This window comes from Gobius niger (genome assembly GCF_951799975.1).
Source record: "Gobius niger genome assembly, chromosome: 19".
Taxonomy (NCBI): Eukaryota; Metazoa; Chordata; class Actinopteri; order Gobiiformes; family Gobiidae; genus Gobius; species Gobius niger.
In genome coordinates this window covers 11,202,311-11,218,590 of record NC_136870.1, presented here as the reverse complement: position 1 = coordinate 11,218,590, position 16,280 = coordinate 11,202,311, and the positions used below count along the sequence as shown (strand labels likewise).

The window sequence follows — 16,280 nt, the reverse complement described above, 5'->3', positions numbered from 1 at the left end:
AAGGGTTACAAATGCAACACTTGACAGAAAACTAATGGTGAAATGCACTGCATCATTGTGACAAATGGTGTGTCAGCTGCTCCCCAGGTTAATCTCCAGTTTATGCTTTAAATTACGCACTAATTAGGCAAATGCGCCACCTTTATTCATTTAAATGTTTTGGGTAATTAGGTTCATCTGTTGAGTTGAACGGTGTCTTTTCTCTGCAGAGGAGAGATCTTTCTTTTTTCTTTTTTCTTTTTTTCCAGGGATGACTCAGTGATAGAGTAGTGAGTCATCAAAACCGTAAAAGAAAAGAGTGAGAAGAGATAAACTTCATTGACTTCGGGAGAACACCTCGGAAGCTGCTGACCATGAGAGGCACGCGCCGCGCAGGTACCAGGTTGGAATGGCTGCTTTAATTGCCTCGTGCTAAATTAGAGAGCAGGAAGTGGGTATGGTTAACATTTGGGCTGACCTTTCCTTCGAGACAATACGCTGACAACTCAGGCCCCGGAGTGCATTTGTCTGACGAAAAGAAACCTATTAACTGGAAATGAAATAGCTACTTTTGCTCATCTCTCACTAAACTGACAGACATTGAAAAAAAGAAAAAAAGAAGTACACAATTATTTGGGGTGAATGATAATGAACAGCGCGCTCGTGGGGTTACACCGCCATCTAGTGGGGGAAAGTATTGACTCCTTCCATTTGTAAACAGTCAAGTAGAAGAATGGACTAAATACGACCTATTTAGCTGTATAGACAATAAATAATGTACTTTCATGAATACATAAAAGTAAAACAATATATAAAATACACATAGCTTGGGAATCAAAACATGGAAAGGGTATTTATTTATTTAATGCTGTTCGCTGTAGGCTATCATGCTGCAGGAGAAAAAAGTAGGTACATGCCCAGAAATAGGTCTATCTATTAGTGAAAATAACTACACTGTATAAAGGTGAACAAATACAATAAGGCTACAGTGGGGCAAATAAAGGAGCCTTTGTCATATCTTTATCCCTAAACATAAAAAAATCCAAGAATAATAAGGTTTCTGATGGATTATGTCCACTGTCAACTCAAAGAGATAAACAATGTTTGTCTGAGTAACCTTGTCCTTGATCTTTGCTTTCATTATTACGGAAACTATGAATCAACACAAGCGGCTAAAGTCACACAAAGGTGTAAAATGTGACATGTCTTGGGAAGTTACACTTGTAGGCAAAAGTGACTGTGTGAATGATGAGAAGCCATCGAGAAACTGATAAAGTATGTACAGAAACATTAAGAAGAAAGCTAAATAGATAAATCAAATAAGAATAAAGTAGGAAAAAAATATCTTAATGAACATTTTATCTGAAGTTGTATTCATAGACTCTTAAATGTTAATTTTAAGAAGAAACTGCTGCATGTATACTACTTCACTTCATTGTTGCAAAGTTAAATACTCTGACTATGTTAAAGGTGCATTATGAAACTTTATTTGTGCTTATTTGACCTTTTAGTGACCCAATGGCTGTATGGGTGGTCAGCTTGGCGCCTTTACTTTCCATCACAGTGGCCTCTATGATCAATTGTTTGGAGGGTTTTCACTGCTGACGGACTCTCTCACCAGAAAACCTGCAAAACACTTGATCCTGGAGAGTTGTTGAGGCCACTGTGATGGAAAGGAACAGAAAGGTAAATTATGACAATTACAAATATCTGCAATGTGTTTTTTTTTTATATATGTTCTGTAAAAACCCCAAATAAAAGTTTTAGCTTTTCCTTGATGTGGCAGAAGATTGAAATGTCTTTATATGAAAGTCTTTTAATAATCATGTGTTGTGTATGTTTCCAGTTCTTCAGAGCCAGCCACTTCTTCTTCTTCTTCTTCTTCTTCTTCTTCTTCTTCTTCTTCTTCTTCTTCTTCTTCTTCTTCTGTTTCTTACAAAAGAGGATGTTTCAAGGCTAATAATGCCCTGTGACTCATGTGGGGGAAAAACCACAACCAAAATTAAAATCTTAAAAATTGTCCTAACAGATAGGCTTCTTGTTTTAGGACCCAAACTTCCTGTAAAGTGAGTCTGAAGTGTAAGTCTTTACGAATGTGGTGAAATATACACTCTCACATCCTCTGTATTCCTGAACCAGTCATTGTGATGTTTTTGGAGCAGAAATGAAACCTATGAGAAAGAGGAGGAAACTGACACTTAGCCTACATGTGGAACATACACATGAAGGAGTCAAGCATGTTATGATATAAACTTATCTTTCTTCACAATTTTCTTTTATTGAATTTATTAATTCCTTTGTTTCCTCTGGATTTTCTTTTATAAATTGAGCCCATGTGCTATAGGCCTAATCTGGCCCCTTTATAACATTGCACAGGGAATAAAGAAGCAGAACAGTTGTCTAACCTTTGACTACAAACCACAAGAACAATCTCAGTTATCTTCTAAAACAATCTGATTTCATGGGCGGGACTTGATAGGGAAGTGTCACCAGTGAAGCCCCCCCTACCCCTTTAACAAAGTGGGGTCAGGGGCCCATAGGTCTAACTCGCGGGTTTATTGGACAGGCCTCCAGGAAAACTACTCTACTCCACAATGACATTGATGCAGGCATTTTAACAAGAAGTGGACTGTTTTTAAATCAATGCCACACACTGACCGCTTTTTAACCGTGAGCCTGAGCGTTGCTGTCGCTGCGTTTCCCTTGTGTTTTGATTCAGCTGCGCAGAGCTGAATGGGGAGTTTGGAGGGGGAAAAAAAGCACTTCCCCTGGCAGGCATCACCCCCTCAGTCAGTCTGACCGCCCACAGTCCGTGGGGAGAAAGAAAGTGCTGCTTTGTCAATGAAGGGAGCGGCGGAGGGCGCAACTTTCACCTTATCAATGTCATTCCCGACGTCAGCTCACGTTTTACACTAAAATAAGTATTGCCGACTTCGGACCGCGCAACAGGCATCCCAGGCAGAACCCCCTCCAGCACAGCGGTAAGTCAGGGCGCATGTGTCGGAGGCGCAGAGGGACGGCGATAGAAGCCACATTGACAGCACTTTTTTCGACGGAGGTGCACGCTTTGCTGGCGAACCGTGATCGGAATAGGATATGGAGCATTGGGAGGAAATTTCATGCATTATTTCACATTTTACAGCCTTCGTGTGAGCAGCTGCACTGATTTCCAAAGCATTCACAGATATTTAACTAGTTATCCAATTAAAGTCTCCTGCAGCCAAATTGTCATTTATAGCGCCTACTCTGAATGATGAGCTAAATGCTACTGGCCCACATAACCAAGCCAACATCGCAATAGATTTCTGTTTTGTTTTTGTTTGGGGGGTTTTCCGATATAAGTGATTTGCCTTGTTGCAAAGTTTCCATCTGCCTGGAGTGGCTTTCGCAACAGTAGGCAACATGAATCATGCAGCAGACGTGCCTTTCCAGTGTCACTGAACAAAAAAATGGCTCATAAAAAGGCTCATTCATGATGACTCTCTGCCTCTTGGGAAGCTGCTGCGCTCTCATGTTTAGTCACATAGCTGGGAATGAGGTGTTTGTCTATGGTTTATAGCAGAGGTGGGTACTGTTACATTTAAGTACATGTAGTAACATTATGAAGTATTTGCTCTTTAGCAAGCAGTTTTTTTATACAGTACTTTCTATTTCTACTTGAGTAATATTAAAATTAAGTATCTGTACTATTACTTGAGTAAAAACATTGTAACTCATGCCACAGTGAGAAAGTCTTCATTTTGACGGGTAAAAGAGATGTGTTTTGTGTTCTTCATAATGATGCCTTTTTATGTTTTACATACATGCAATTTCCACATTATTTAATGTTTTGTTTCTCATAATTTATTTCACTAATGAAACATGAATCAGACTTTTACGATCACTTACTCAGTTACTCACACTACTTTTTCCTAAAGTACTTTTTTACTTCTACTTGAATAGAATTATTTTTAAACTAACGTTATTGAGTAAATATTTTGGCTTCTGTACCCACCTCTGGTTTCTAGTTACAACAACAGGTCAGCTGAAGTAGGCCTATTGCAGTATTGGAGAAAACACTTGTACTTCTGTGTCAAATATATATGAAACACATCCACCCATGCACTCGTATGGGGCACATATTTTTAAAGAAAATTAAAGGGAAAAAACAGAAAAGAGATATGTTTTAATAAGTTATTTCTTCACATAAACCACTATCGAAGTTAACCCCTAATTGCACTAAATGCCAAGTTTAAATAAAGATAAAAATGCTATTAATTATTTAACTAATACAAAAGTATCCTCTTCAGTCAGTGAAATGAAGACGCTTGTACTTTTAACTGATGAATCATATCAGTTAAATATGATGTGATGTCCTCATGCCTTTGCTGCTATGAATGAATATATTCAATGAGAAGCAGCATATCTGTTTAGCCATTGTTAGATGGGATTAATATGCTTTGCCTATTGTTGAGTGACTTCAGACATTTTACATAATGTAGATACTGACTACATCTGTCTAGGAACATCCCAATAGCAGTAGTTTAAGACTTGATTCGTCAGTGGTGTAACTTTGGGGAATATTTAGTGTCAAAGTAAAGTATAATCTCACACAGTTCTGGCAGGCTATAAAAAACTATGAACTGTGATTTTGAGCATAGTCCTATGACCCATTAAAGAATGGTCCTGCTGCCCACTTTTGGGTCCCTATCCACCAGTTTAGGAGTTCAGTTTTTGCCCTTATCAGAGTCACAGAAATGCACACGGTTGTCCATGTCTCCTGCTTCCACCACATCAACCTTTCAGTGCATGAACAGTGTAGCTGTGTTTCATCTGATGTACTTTAATCATTTATTATTGTGTTTTTGGCAGGAGCTTCAATGAAGGTTCTTGAGTCATCTTCTGTACTCTGTAGTTGAAGTGTCGAACATTTCGCCTCATCCAAGGGTGCACATGATGGAGTTCACGCTGGTCTTCGTGGCGTACCTTTGCCTAATAGTGTCAGTTACTGGTGACCCGTGCCTTATCATCAGCGAGATCAACGCTGACAACCCCAGGCTGGACACCACAGAGTTTGTGGAACTGTACCACACCAGTGGACAGCGAGCTTCTCTGGACGGGTACACCCTCGTTTTTTATAACGGAAATGGGAATATAGCCTACAAAGTGCTGGACCTGAAGGGACACAGTACAGATGATAGAGGTTTCTTCCTGGTTGGGTCCGTGGACATGTTGCCTAAACCGGCTATCCTGCTGCCTCCTAACACTGTACAAAATGGCCCGGATGCTATTGCGATCTACCACTCCAGCGCAGCGCGTTATGGTGAGAAAATGAACGTCACCGCAGTGGGGTTGGTGGACGCCGTGGTGTACATGAGCAGAAGATCCGGAGGGGCTGAGTACCTCGCGGAAATGCTGACCCCAGGCGAACCAGCTTTTGTGGAAGACGATACGGCCCACGATGGGGATGAGTCTATCGAGAGGTGTTTAATGTCCGAAGACCGGTGGGGATTTCAGGTTTCTCTCCCCTCCCCAGGACAGAGGAATAACTGCACCCCACCTGCGTCACAAGCCACTGTGCCTCTGATTACTGAGTTAAGGCTGGGCGGGGGGCAGGTTGAGGGCTTTGTGGAGATGACCGAGGCCCCCAGTGCAGGGCCCTGGGTGCTGGTGGTATTGGACGGGAGGATGGACCGAGTGAGCGTGAGCGTGTCCGTTGATATGCGCATTTCAAGGAATGGACTGGTGTCCCTCACCATAGACAAGAACTATATGAAAGGTGAGGCCAGAGTAACACATGCACATACTGTAACCCAATATGACTAGTGATGCCATATTGGGCTGTTGATTTTTAGTTACTATTGTTATGAAAGGAAACATTGCAACTATGGCTGTCTAAAATGTTGATGCAGTACAACGTGTCACAAAATAATGAGGGTTTAAAATGCCTGGTTTACTGCTTCATCATTATCATCATTACTATCATTATCTGTAGCACGGGTGCACAACCTTTATGGGCTCGCAATCTACCGTTAAAGGAACAGGCTACCGTTTTTCCATACTGAGACATGTTCTTACCTGAGCTTAGATGAGTTGATGCGTACCTGTCTGGGCTTTACGCATGCGCTCAATCATCTAAAAAGACCAAAGATGTTGTTGGCATTTAGCCTCTCCTCCTCTCCTCTATGGACCCAAACGGGGGTAAAGTTAGAAGCGACCAAGCTCTTCCACGTTTTCCCTATTTAAATATCTTTACGTGAGTTGTTACATGATCCAAGTATAGTTACAGAAAATTAAACATGTCGATTTTCTAAGCTAAAAAGGCGTTCTATATTGTCCATCCATCCATCCATTTTCTTCTGCTTTATCCGGGGCTGGGTCGCAGGGGCTGCAGTCTCAGCAGATAGCAGGTACTCTATAGCAGGTACTATATAGTAAGGCGTAATAACACCTTAGGAGCACTTCGACGTCCGCGCAGTAAAGCGAAGATTTTACTGCGCGACATGTTTAATTTTGTGTATCTATCCGTGGACCGTGTAACTACTCATGTAGCCATGACTAGGGGTACGCATCAACTCGTCTAAACTAAAGCAAGAACATATCTCAGTATGGAAAAGCAGTGGCCTGTTCCTTTAAAGTCCTACCACAATCTATCTGTAGATCAGAAACAAGGAATTTTTGATAAAAGACACATTCTTCAAGCAAAACCATTTTCATCATTCACGTTGTGAGATACTCTCAGTTCCCACCTGACAACCAAACTTGTATATAAATCATTTAAATAAGTAAACTAGCTCCAAGATCCCGGCCCAATTGTTCCAGCAATGCAAAACAGTAATCTTTCATAATACTAGAGGGAGCCAAATTAATATTTTTTATAGCATTTTGTATTAAAAGTAATGTTTTGAAGGTTTTAGTGTAGTAGAGTAGTCTGTCATTTTTACCTCAATGACTTTAACTCTCTCTTTGTTTTGACCTTGTTTTAATAAGTGTGTGGTTTCCTCTCAGGAGACCAATCCGGGGCCGTGGCCGTTTACAGCGGCACAGTCAGAGAGTTCCCCGTGGGCAGTGCTCTGAGTCAGGTACAACCACTGGACGCATTTGTCTTTGCTGGCCCTGGAAACAGGCCAAGCGCCAACCTCACCGAGACGCTTATCCCAGGACGGCAGCCTTATCAACTCAGCAACAGGTTAGACGTTTAGATCAGTGTGAAATCCATGACGGACAATACCACAAAATGATCTCAAGTGCACCAGCTTCTGTAATCATTAGCATTAGAATGTCAAAAAGAGCCACGTCTTTGCATATTTTGTAAAGAGGAATAAGATTCATCCTGATCGCAATTATTGCTGCAAAAGAAGGATCAGCCAGCTATTTAATACAAGGGTTGACCTACTTATTCCACGCTGTTGTGAATGTCTCAGGTCTTTACTGCAAAATTTCTAGTTTAACTTGTGAATTAATTTTTCTATTGATGACATCATGTTGTCCAGGCCATGAAGCAACAAAACAGCCCCACATCATGATTCTCCTGCTCCATGCTTCAAAGTGAGCATCGAGTTTTGATGTTGATGTGCTGTCCCATTTGTCCTCCACATGTGACGTTGTGTGTTCCTCCCAAAATATTAAACTTTGGGTCCATCAGTCCACTGAATATTTTGCCAGTAGTGCTGTGGAGCATCCAAGAGCTCTTTCACAAACCAAAGTTGAACAGTTTGGGAGGAACACACAACATAATGTGTGGAAGACAAATGGAACAACACATCAACATCAAAACCCTATCCTCACTGTGACGTCTGGTGCAGGGAGAATCATGATGTGGGGCTGCATTGTTGCCTCATGGCCTGGACAACGTGATATCATCAATAGAACAATTAATTCACGAGTTTAACTAGATATTTTGCAGAAAGACCTGAGACATTCACAACATGCATGGAATAAGTAAGTGAACCCTTGTATTAAATAGCTGGCTGATCCTTCTTTTGCAGCAATAACCGCTTTTCTGTATTTACAGATTGTACTTCACAACGATCAGGATGAATCTTGGACCTTTCCTCTTTACAAAACTGCTGCAGTTTAGCGAGATTCAGGCGGTGTACTCTCTTGTGAATGTCTGAGTGGTATTAGTTCAAGTACACTCATTTTAATAATTCTTGTGATTTTAATAAAGATCAGACCACATTTTATGACCAATTTAGGCAGAAATGTAAAAAATTCCACACGATGTACTTACTTTTTCCTCCCTACTTATTTACCTATTTTATAGTCAATGCAATTAGATTTGTTTTGTCATTTTCTCAGTTTGAGAGAGGGGGGCTTCTATCTCAGTCGATGTGGTGTTGCTACATGGGCGAGAGACCCTGGTGTTTTTTGGGAAGCTCCTCAAACGCCTGGGCAGCCGAACCAGTGCCCCTGGCCAAAGATCTGTCCATACAACTCTGGTAAGTGTTTAAACCTGTTTTCAGACTTTGGGACAAAATATTTTTAACTACATTGGACATTTACTGAATTTTACAGTCGGTGGCACCTTCACATATTGATTTTTTTATCATTTTCCTGAGGTCTCAAATGCTTTGTTTTTTTTCCTTGGCACCTTGTTATTCATCAAAAACCCTCTGAAAGTTATGTGAGTGGGACTAATCAACCACATAGGTGCATTGAGTTCCCTTGTGTACGAAATGCACGGCATAAATAAAGTTGCCTTGCACACTGACTCACATCATAATGTTTCCATAGAAAGACCATTATGACAAATGACACCACTGCATTTGACCATAGGACATGCTGCTAACATGAAAGGGATGATACATAATGATACAATTTTGTCAGATCGATTTTCTGTAACAAGAAAAAGCATCAAACTCCCATTAGTGGCAGGAAGAGATGTTTTGGAGGAAGCTTTTATGTGAAAAGGCAAAGGAACATTTTTTTTGGTATTGGATCAAGGTAGCATCTAAATCAATGATGCTGAAGGACTCATTTGAATAGGGCCCAATCAGACACATGTATTTGGTAACATACAGCACTTTGTGAATAACATGTATTTACATGTATGTATTTTTTTTCGGATAAATTCACATTCTTGTGAAAAATCGATAAATGATTATTCAACAAGTGATGTAGAGCAATAATCAACTAATTCAATTCATGTGCTATCATCTTTGTCTCAAATGCTACAGTAAACCAACCTACACTAATTTCTGAGAGAGTAGAACAAACACAGTAGGGGAGAGTGGGGTGGGTTGGGTCACATCAGACATTTCTTAGATTTACGCTATGGGTTTCTAAAATTTTTTCAAGTATGCACACTCTCTAAATCATGAGGCTTTAATATTCAATAGAAACGATATATAATACTCAACCCTCCTTATGACCGGCAGGGAGGGTTGGGTCAGACCAAGCAAACAACAAAAGATTTACAATAACAGACCATCCAACACTTCTTCAGTCTCTCCTCAGAGTTGGCGACTTTAGCAAAACTTGTATATCGAGTGTCAAGGATGAAAGGCATGGGTGACCCAACCCTTCCCACAATATTTGAGCCAAGGCTCTCCATCAGCCATTTTAGGGTTTTTCACCTCCAGCCAAAAAACATTTAGTCAATGATTAAGATACATAATTAGTCTGTGGATTATGACTATTCATCCTGGAAATATTATTACTTGTTTATATGGTTTGGACAGTACATGTTAATGAACATACATGGGATTCATGCATGTAAACACCCCACGCTGGATTGTAGCCTTGGGTTAATTTGCATCCCATGGTGAGAAATGAAACTCAAGTTCTTCAGTATGAAAGCTAACTCACACTTTACAACCAAACGTTTAGAAAAGTTAATATAATTTAGTTTTTTTGCTTTGGTTTACTCACCTTTCGGGCATTAGCTCAGCATTAGCTGCCATCTTGCTTCCATAAACAGTAAGTGACGTCACACTCTATGACCATGGCCTCTCACTTTAGCCTTGTCTCTCTTATTAGCTCTAAAACATAGTGAGACCCAACCCTCCCCATGACCCAACCCACCCCGCTCTCCCCTATTCAATATAAGTGCAATAATAAGTATAAGTGCTGTGCTATTACTGCAAACTGTGATTAATGCTGTTCGATAAAGATTTCCCATGTACCATTTGGCTGTATATGTTTCAACTACAGCACCTATTATGGTTTGTTGCCCGCTGTAGTGAACCCGAGTGGCACTGATGCGCCCCCACACCTGCCGCCTTGGGGCAACAGTGACTTCTTGATTAACGAGCTCAACACAGACACACCTGGTTCAGCGGAGGATGGCGAGTACATCGAGCTGTGGCACCCCTCTGGCCGCCGTGTTTCACTGCAGGGCATCTGGATTTTACTGTTCAGCGCACACAACAACAAACCCTACAGAGAGATCAGCCTTAGTGGACACTTCACTACGTCCAAGGGCTATTTTCTGTTGGGCAGTGACAGACTGGTGCCTGCGCCATCGCTGCGTCTGCCTCCAAACACCATCCAGAACGGGCCAGATGCTGTAGCATTGTATCGCAGCCCCTTTGGCCCCCCGTCAGCTGCACAGAGGGGCATTCCCACCAAAGGCCTGCTGGATGCAGTGGTGTACAGACAGAGAGGCTCCGATATGGAAGCCCAGGAGTTGAGTAAAGCATTAACTCCTGGACAGCTCCCCCTGCTGGAGGACCCTGAGGTGTTTCTTGGGGATGAAGCTCTGAGCCGCTGCAGAGGCCTGTATGCCTTCGACCTTTCTGCCTTCTCTGTGAGTATCAAATACAAAATCTCAACAAACAGCTGCTTAAATTACCTCCATCCTAAGTGGAAAGGGAGCATTTTGAATACTTTATACTTGGTTGTAATATGTATTATCAAACTACAGTGCAAGGATGCAAGTACAGTCTTCACAACACTGTTTGTTTTTTAACTATTAGATAAAGCGCAAATATTTGAATTGACTGAATTGCTCTAAACCTCCCAGGTGGCTCCTCCGACACCGCTGCGTGAGAACAGCTGTCCCCGCCCCTCTCCCCCTCCCGAGGGTGTGGTCATCAGTGAGGTTAGCAGTGGACGCTGGACCAATCACAGCCTGCAGAGAGGCTTTGTGGAGCTGCAAGGCCCTCCCATGACATCCCTGCTGGGCCTGGTCCTCTCGGTGTTTGACCACGAGCGCAGTGGCACCGTCATAGCCCTTCCCTTGACGGGCTTTATCGATCAACAAGGGTTTTACATTGTTGGGAATGTCACTGGGGCAGGTGATACATTTTCTATCTTTGCTAAGTTATTTATTAACCCATTTGGGTTTTCCATATTCTTTTTCTTCTTTGTCCTGCATAGATCAGACCCTCCCAGAGGGCTCTGCGGTGCCCATTCGGGGAGCGGTGGTTTTGTGCTATGATCTGTTTAGTGTGTGCAGAGCTGGCACTGCCTTGACCAACTCCAGCCTCAGAGATGTGCTCGTGTTCAGTGAAAGACAACACCTGCTATCCTTTCTATCCACCACCAGAGGGAGACATGTTATTCCAGCTCTTAGGTAATGCATCAGTAAAAAAGAGAGAGATAGAAAAAGTAAAAGTGATTCACATAGAAGAAACCAATATGCTGCTGCTGTTGTAAGTAAAATATAAGATTCCAGCTCTGCCATGAAAGAGAGACTTTTTAAAATGCATCAGTGAATTTTGTCTGTGTTTTTAGTAAATCTTGAATGAATGAATGAAACAATGAAATAACAAAACCTGTCATTTTGATGGCACATTAGCTCGTATTCATCAGCAGCAGCTCTCGGGGGGGAAATGAATATTCCAATCAGTGAAATTGTGGGTGGCAATAGTTACAATTCTGTGATAGTGTGTCATTCATTTACCATAGCTCTGCAGCTCTGAATCTTGCAGTTCTGTGAAAATGCCTCCAACAGTAATATGGGATAAAACATTGACAAAACATCAAACACATTAGTTTTCTATCGTTTTGTGCAGGTCTGTGGAAGATGGCCCAGTTTCTTTGAGCCGCTGTTCGTGCTGTGAGGTCAGGAGTCCTTCATCCTGGACCAGCTCCTCCCCCACGCCCCAAAGAGCCAACCTCTGCCCCAGCGCTGCCTTCTCCAGCCACATCGACATCTGCCTCAGCCCCATGACCACAGACTGGCACGGCTACTCTGGGGGTCAGTACGAAGTTCATGTCCCTTTTTGCATATGAGCTGATTATTCTATCTTCATCCAAGTTTGACTGAAGCATTGCAATCCTTCATTTTTCTTGCACAATTGACAATGTTTAAAAAAAATGTTTTACCCAAATTGTGATTTTTGTTTGATTCTACTATCCAAACAAAAAATGAAACTACTGTACCTTTCAGACTGTAGCAGCCTTCTTCAGGGAAAGAGGATAGCAGAAGTGGCTGACTATCTTGAGCAGAGGTGTCATTGTGGCATATCTGCTTTATATCTTCAAGGTAAAGTAATACTGAAATACTGTGTTGAATACTACTAACATCTTTTTTCATAGCCTGTTTATTTTATTTTTACCCCCTAACTTTTTACCACATCTCTTTTTTCCACACTCTGAGTGTTTTTTTCTTAAGAGCTGAATGTAACAAGTGAATTTCTCCATGGCAATGATCTTACAATGGAGATACAATTTATCTTAGATAAAACATCTGAGTAATGCTATTCCACCTACAACCACAGTCCAAACAAACACACGAGGGGAAGGCTCCATTGCTTTTTATGGAAGGAGATCTGGAGAATGTCTGGTCGCAACGTTTGCTATAAGATATGATTGGACAATGTGGATCTGGCCTAATGTTTAACATTAAACATTAATCCCACAATGGCGGCTTGTGTTGAATATCCACTGGTCAGACGCACAAAAAACATTGCCATTTACTAGAAAAAGACACATAAACAGAGAGAACCCTTGGCAAATTCTTGCAAGACCAAGACTCCCAGCTGCCAAGAATAATGTAACTGATTTTCAGAGATACCGATGGATACAATTCTGCCAATTATTTACCTGTTAAAGTAATGTGCTAATCTGCTCAAATGAATGTTGATTTCTCTTCAAGGGGCAAACTTCTCCTGTGTGTCTGGCTGGCTGCGAGTATGGGGTAACATTCAGGCACTTTCCAACCACCAGAAAACCCTCATCATTCAGACATCACACATGGACCCCTCACCGTTACGGGGAGACACCTGCTCAGCTCCCGCCACTGACCGCTACACGAGCACAGGTATAAACTTCTGCCATTGTCCATCATCAATGTCTGTGACTAAACCTGGGCTCTTTTCACAGCGTCCGCTCTGGGGTTGCAGATTGGCCTTGTAATAGCAGTGTTTCTGCTACTAGCGCTTGGAGTGGCTCTCTTTACGTATTTCTACAGAAAAAGGTAAGAAGAGTTCAATCTGACCTCTTTTCAGTTGTTAGTACACGATGTTGTCATGACACGTACACTTGGAGCCACCACATTTAAATAAGACTGTGGGCAGTAAGGTGGCTGGTATGGAGTGAATGAATTAGGACTATAGTATGGCGCTTTGAGATCTCTGAGGTTCCTGCCGTGTTCCGTTAATAAAGTAGCTAATGGAGATTTCAAATATAAATGCATTTGGACACTGTCATGTGTTTATTTACCAGCAAAGACCAGGAAACTGAGTTGTTCCATGGCTCCTTTCTCTATTTTTTTTAATAGTTTTAGTTAATGTTAGTCCATGTAACATGTTTGGCAGTTCCGCCTAAAATGGGGGATTTGGTTATGTTCAGTTTATTGCATTGGATCCTAAACTCTATTGACTTCTCCTTATTTGTGCAGATTGCTGACATCAAGACATAATCAAAGAATGTGTCTCTGTGTGAGTAGGAAACAAAGACAAATAGAGCAATCAATTAATGATATAATATTCAACCTAACAGAACATTGCAAAATTTCCTCTTGACAATGCATCATTTCTTTATTACACTCTGGCTGCCTGTAATAATGGGCCGCCACTAAATAAAATGATTACCGTCTGAAAGGAAACATTTCTACATGATATGAGTGAGTTCAGAGGCGATAATCAAGGCTTCTTGGTAGCGTGTGTTTGTTTAAGAGGAGGTATGCAAAATTGCATTTAACTACATTGCCTTGTTTTGTCGTCAAAAAACTACTTTGAGTTGTGTTTTGTTTCATTCTCATTTTAAGGCACAAACAGTATTTAACCATTGTCGATTAGTTTCACCAGTCTCTGTCCACATCAACCACACTTTTACTTCACAAACCTCAAACAGGAAGACAATATGAATCAATTATATTACTAAATGAATTAATGTAATGTAATGTTGGAAATATAAATGCAGAGCTGCACTATTTGATCTGTTGATGAATGGAACCAGCGGAGTAATCCCCATCTTAAAGGGACTATACGGAGTTTAAAAATGATAAAACTAAGTATTTTCATCCCCCTGTAGAATGAGCTCAGACCTGTTCACCACAAATACCTCTAAAATCCTGCACTGTCACTCAGAAAGGTGTTAATTCGGGTCCGAAGTACCGTCATGCACCAGCTTAATATAGAAGGTGCAGTTACACATAAGACCTGAGGTGGCAGTAGTGAGCATAAAATGACTAACTTGCATCTAGCCCCTTTAAAGGAGACACTTTTGAATTTGGTTGGTAATGGTATGTAGTTAAGTAAGGGATAATGCATGACGAGGTGTCCATTATCAGAAATAACTGGACGACGCGGAGGCGTGAACCGTCTGACGCGCTGATGATTTAGTGCAAATCATCACGCTGATTCGCACTAAATCATTTCAAAACATTACTTTCCAAAATGTACAAATATAGTAATCCATTTGTTTGTTTGTTTTCTGAAAATGTGCTAAAATAAGTCTCTGAAAAAGCACTAAATCAGCCCCAAAACAAGGCTACGTTGGAACTAAATTAGGAAACTCATAACTTAGATTTTGTTAAGGTGTGTAAATCTCAGCTGGAACACATCAGCAGTGTTGGGCAAGTTTCTAAAAAATTTAGTTGCACTACTTTGAGTTACTTTTGAGTTACTTTTGGCAAAATATAAACTGAATATAGTAATAATGCCACTGAGCAAAAGTGCAGGGAGATTTTCTTTTTCCTTTGTTCTCTCGTGTTTTTGTTTTGACTACAGACTGCAGATCTTACACACCAGTGTCCAACTTGATCTGGCATGCTGCATTTTATTTGGGGGGAGTTTTTTCTGTTCATTTCAATGCTCTTGGAACTCGAGATACTTGAAATGTAATGACTAATATGTGTATAATGTGTATTTTGTGTAAGTAATATGTTATATTCCTTAGTTTCTGAAAAAAGTTATATATTTGTGGTATTTGTAATACGTTGACCCCAACACTGCACATCAGTGATATTGTGATAACTATTTTCCGCCATATACTGTAATACTGTAATAGCAATAAGTCTTAAATAGGTAGGCTCATATATTCAAGAGGAATCGCGTTCCTTTTGAGTTTCTCCTGTCTAAAGGTGTGTTTCTGTTCTCAGGCGCCCTCTGGACTACTACACCATGGAGCTGAATGAACACGCAGAGGGGCTGTCAGATCTATAATTACATCTCACAATCATAACGGCACCAGAGGAATGAGTGCATGAACTTGGAAAGGCCAATCAAGAACAAGAGCTGTTTCTAGGAGTTTGAATATTTTTTTCCGAGAAGTGATTTTCACAGGAATACCACAAGTGCTCTTTTGAATGATGTTCCTGGCTTTTATTGTATGAAATCAATAACTTGATGCAAAACTAAACACCTCCTTGAAACTTTGCCTTTGGACTGTGCTGATGGCTACTACTATGTAAAGAAAGACTTTAAATGAAAAAAAAAAAAAAGTTTGACTTACTTGATTTTATTGCCATATTTTTAAATGTGAATGTCCGTAGCTAACTTGTGATGAGTTCTTGTAACCACTTTGTATGTTTACCTGAAGCACACTGTTTACATGTGAATGAATAATAGAAAGGAATATTAGAAATTATTACGAAACTATTTTTTTTATTAAGCAGATTGTTTTAAAGGGAGATGTCTATAAATCTATTTTACGTGTTTGCTTTTGGGGTGAGCCGGTTTCCTCATTTGTTTAAGGTAAAGAATACAATAAATCTACTGTACATAATGTGAAGTTAGACAGTTGTACGCTTGGAAGTAGTAAATCTTTGATACAAAATTGGATATGTGGTGCTACCATCGGGATAGGCCACGATGGAAAATAAAAGAATGATTGTGAAAACTACCTATGATGTGTTTTATCGTGTCTTTAAAAAGTAATTTCCTGATAGGTGTCTCGTTTGTTTGTTTGTTATACCGTAATTGCCATGG

At 40.7% G+C, this 16,280-nt stretch overlaps 1 protein-coding gene across 1 annotated transcript; it reads left to right on the top strand.

The window, feature by feature from the left end:
• The first annotated feature begins 2,568 nt into the window (after positions 1-2,568).
• Positions 2,569-16,139, top strand: LOC306978794 (uncharacterized protein). Its single transcript, XM_079577473.1, has 12 exons — positions 2,569-2,960; positions 4,831-5,737; positions 6,967-7,147; positions 8,260-8,399; positions 10,143-10,708; positions 10,925-11,198; positions 11,281-11,476; positions 11,919-12,103; positions 12,296-12,391; positions 13,004-13,168; positions 13,231-13,324; positions 15,452-16,139. Exons 2-12 carry the CDS (start codon positions 4,912-4,914, stop codon positions 15,513-15,515), a joined length of 2,787 nt encoding a protein of 928 aa, XP_079433599.1. The 5' UTR covers positions 2,569-2,960; positions 4,831-4,911; the 3' UTR covers positions 15,516-16,139.
• The last annotated feature ends 141 nt before the right edge of the window (positions 16,140-16,280 follow it).

Bases quoted from the DNA above. Each gene is read 5' to 3' on its own strand.
- LOC306978794 (XM_079577473.1), top strand. From the start codon at position 4,912: ATGATGGAGTTCACGCTGGTCTTCGTGGCGTACCTTTGCCTAATAGTG. The intron at 10,709-10,924 runs GTGAGTATCAAA...TAAACCTCCCAG, and splicing joins TCGACCTTTCTGCCTTCTCT to GTGGCTCCTCCGACACCGCT. The intron at 13,169-13,230 runs GTATAAACTTCT...CTCTTTTCACAG, and splicing joins TGACCGCTACACGAGCACAG to CGTCCGCTCTGGGGTTGCAG.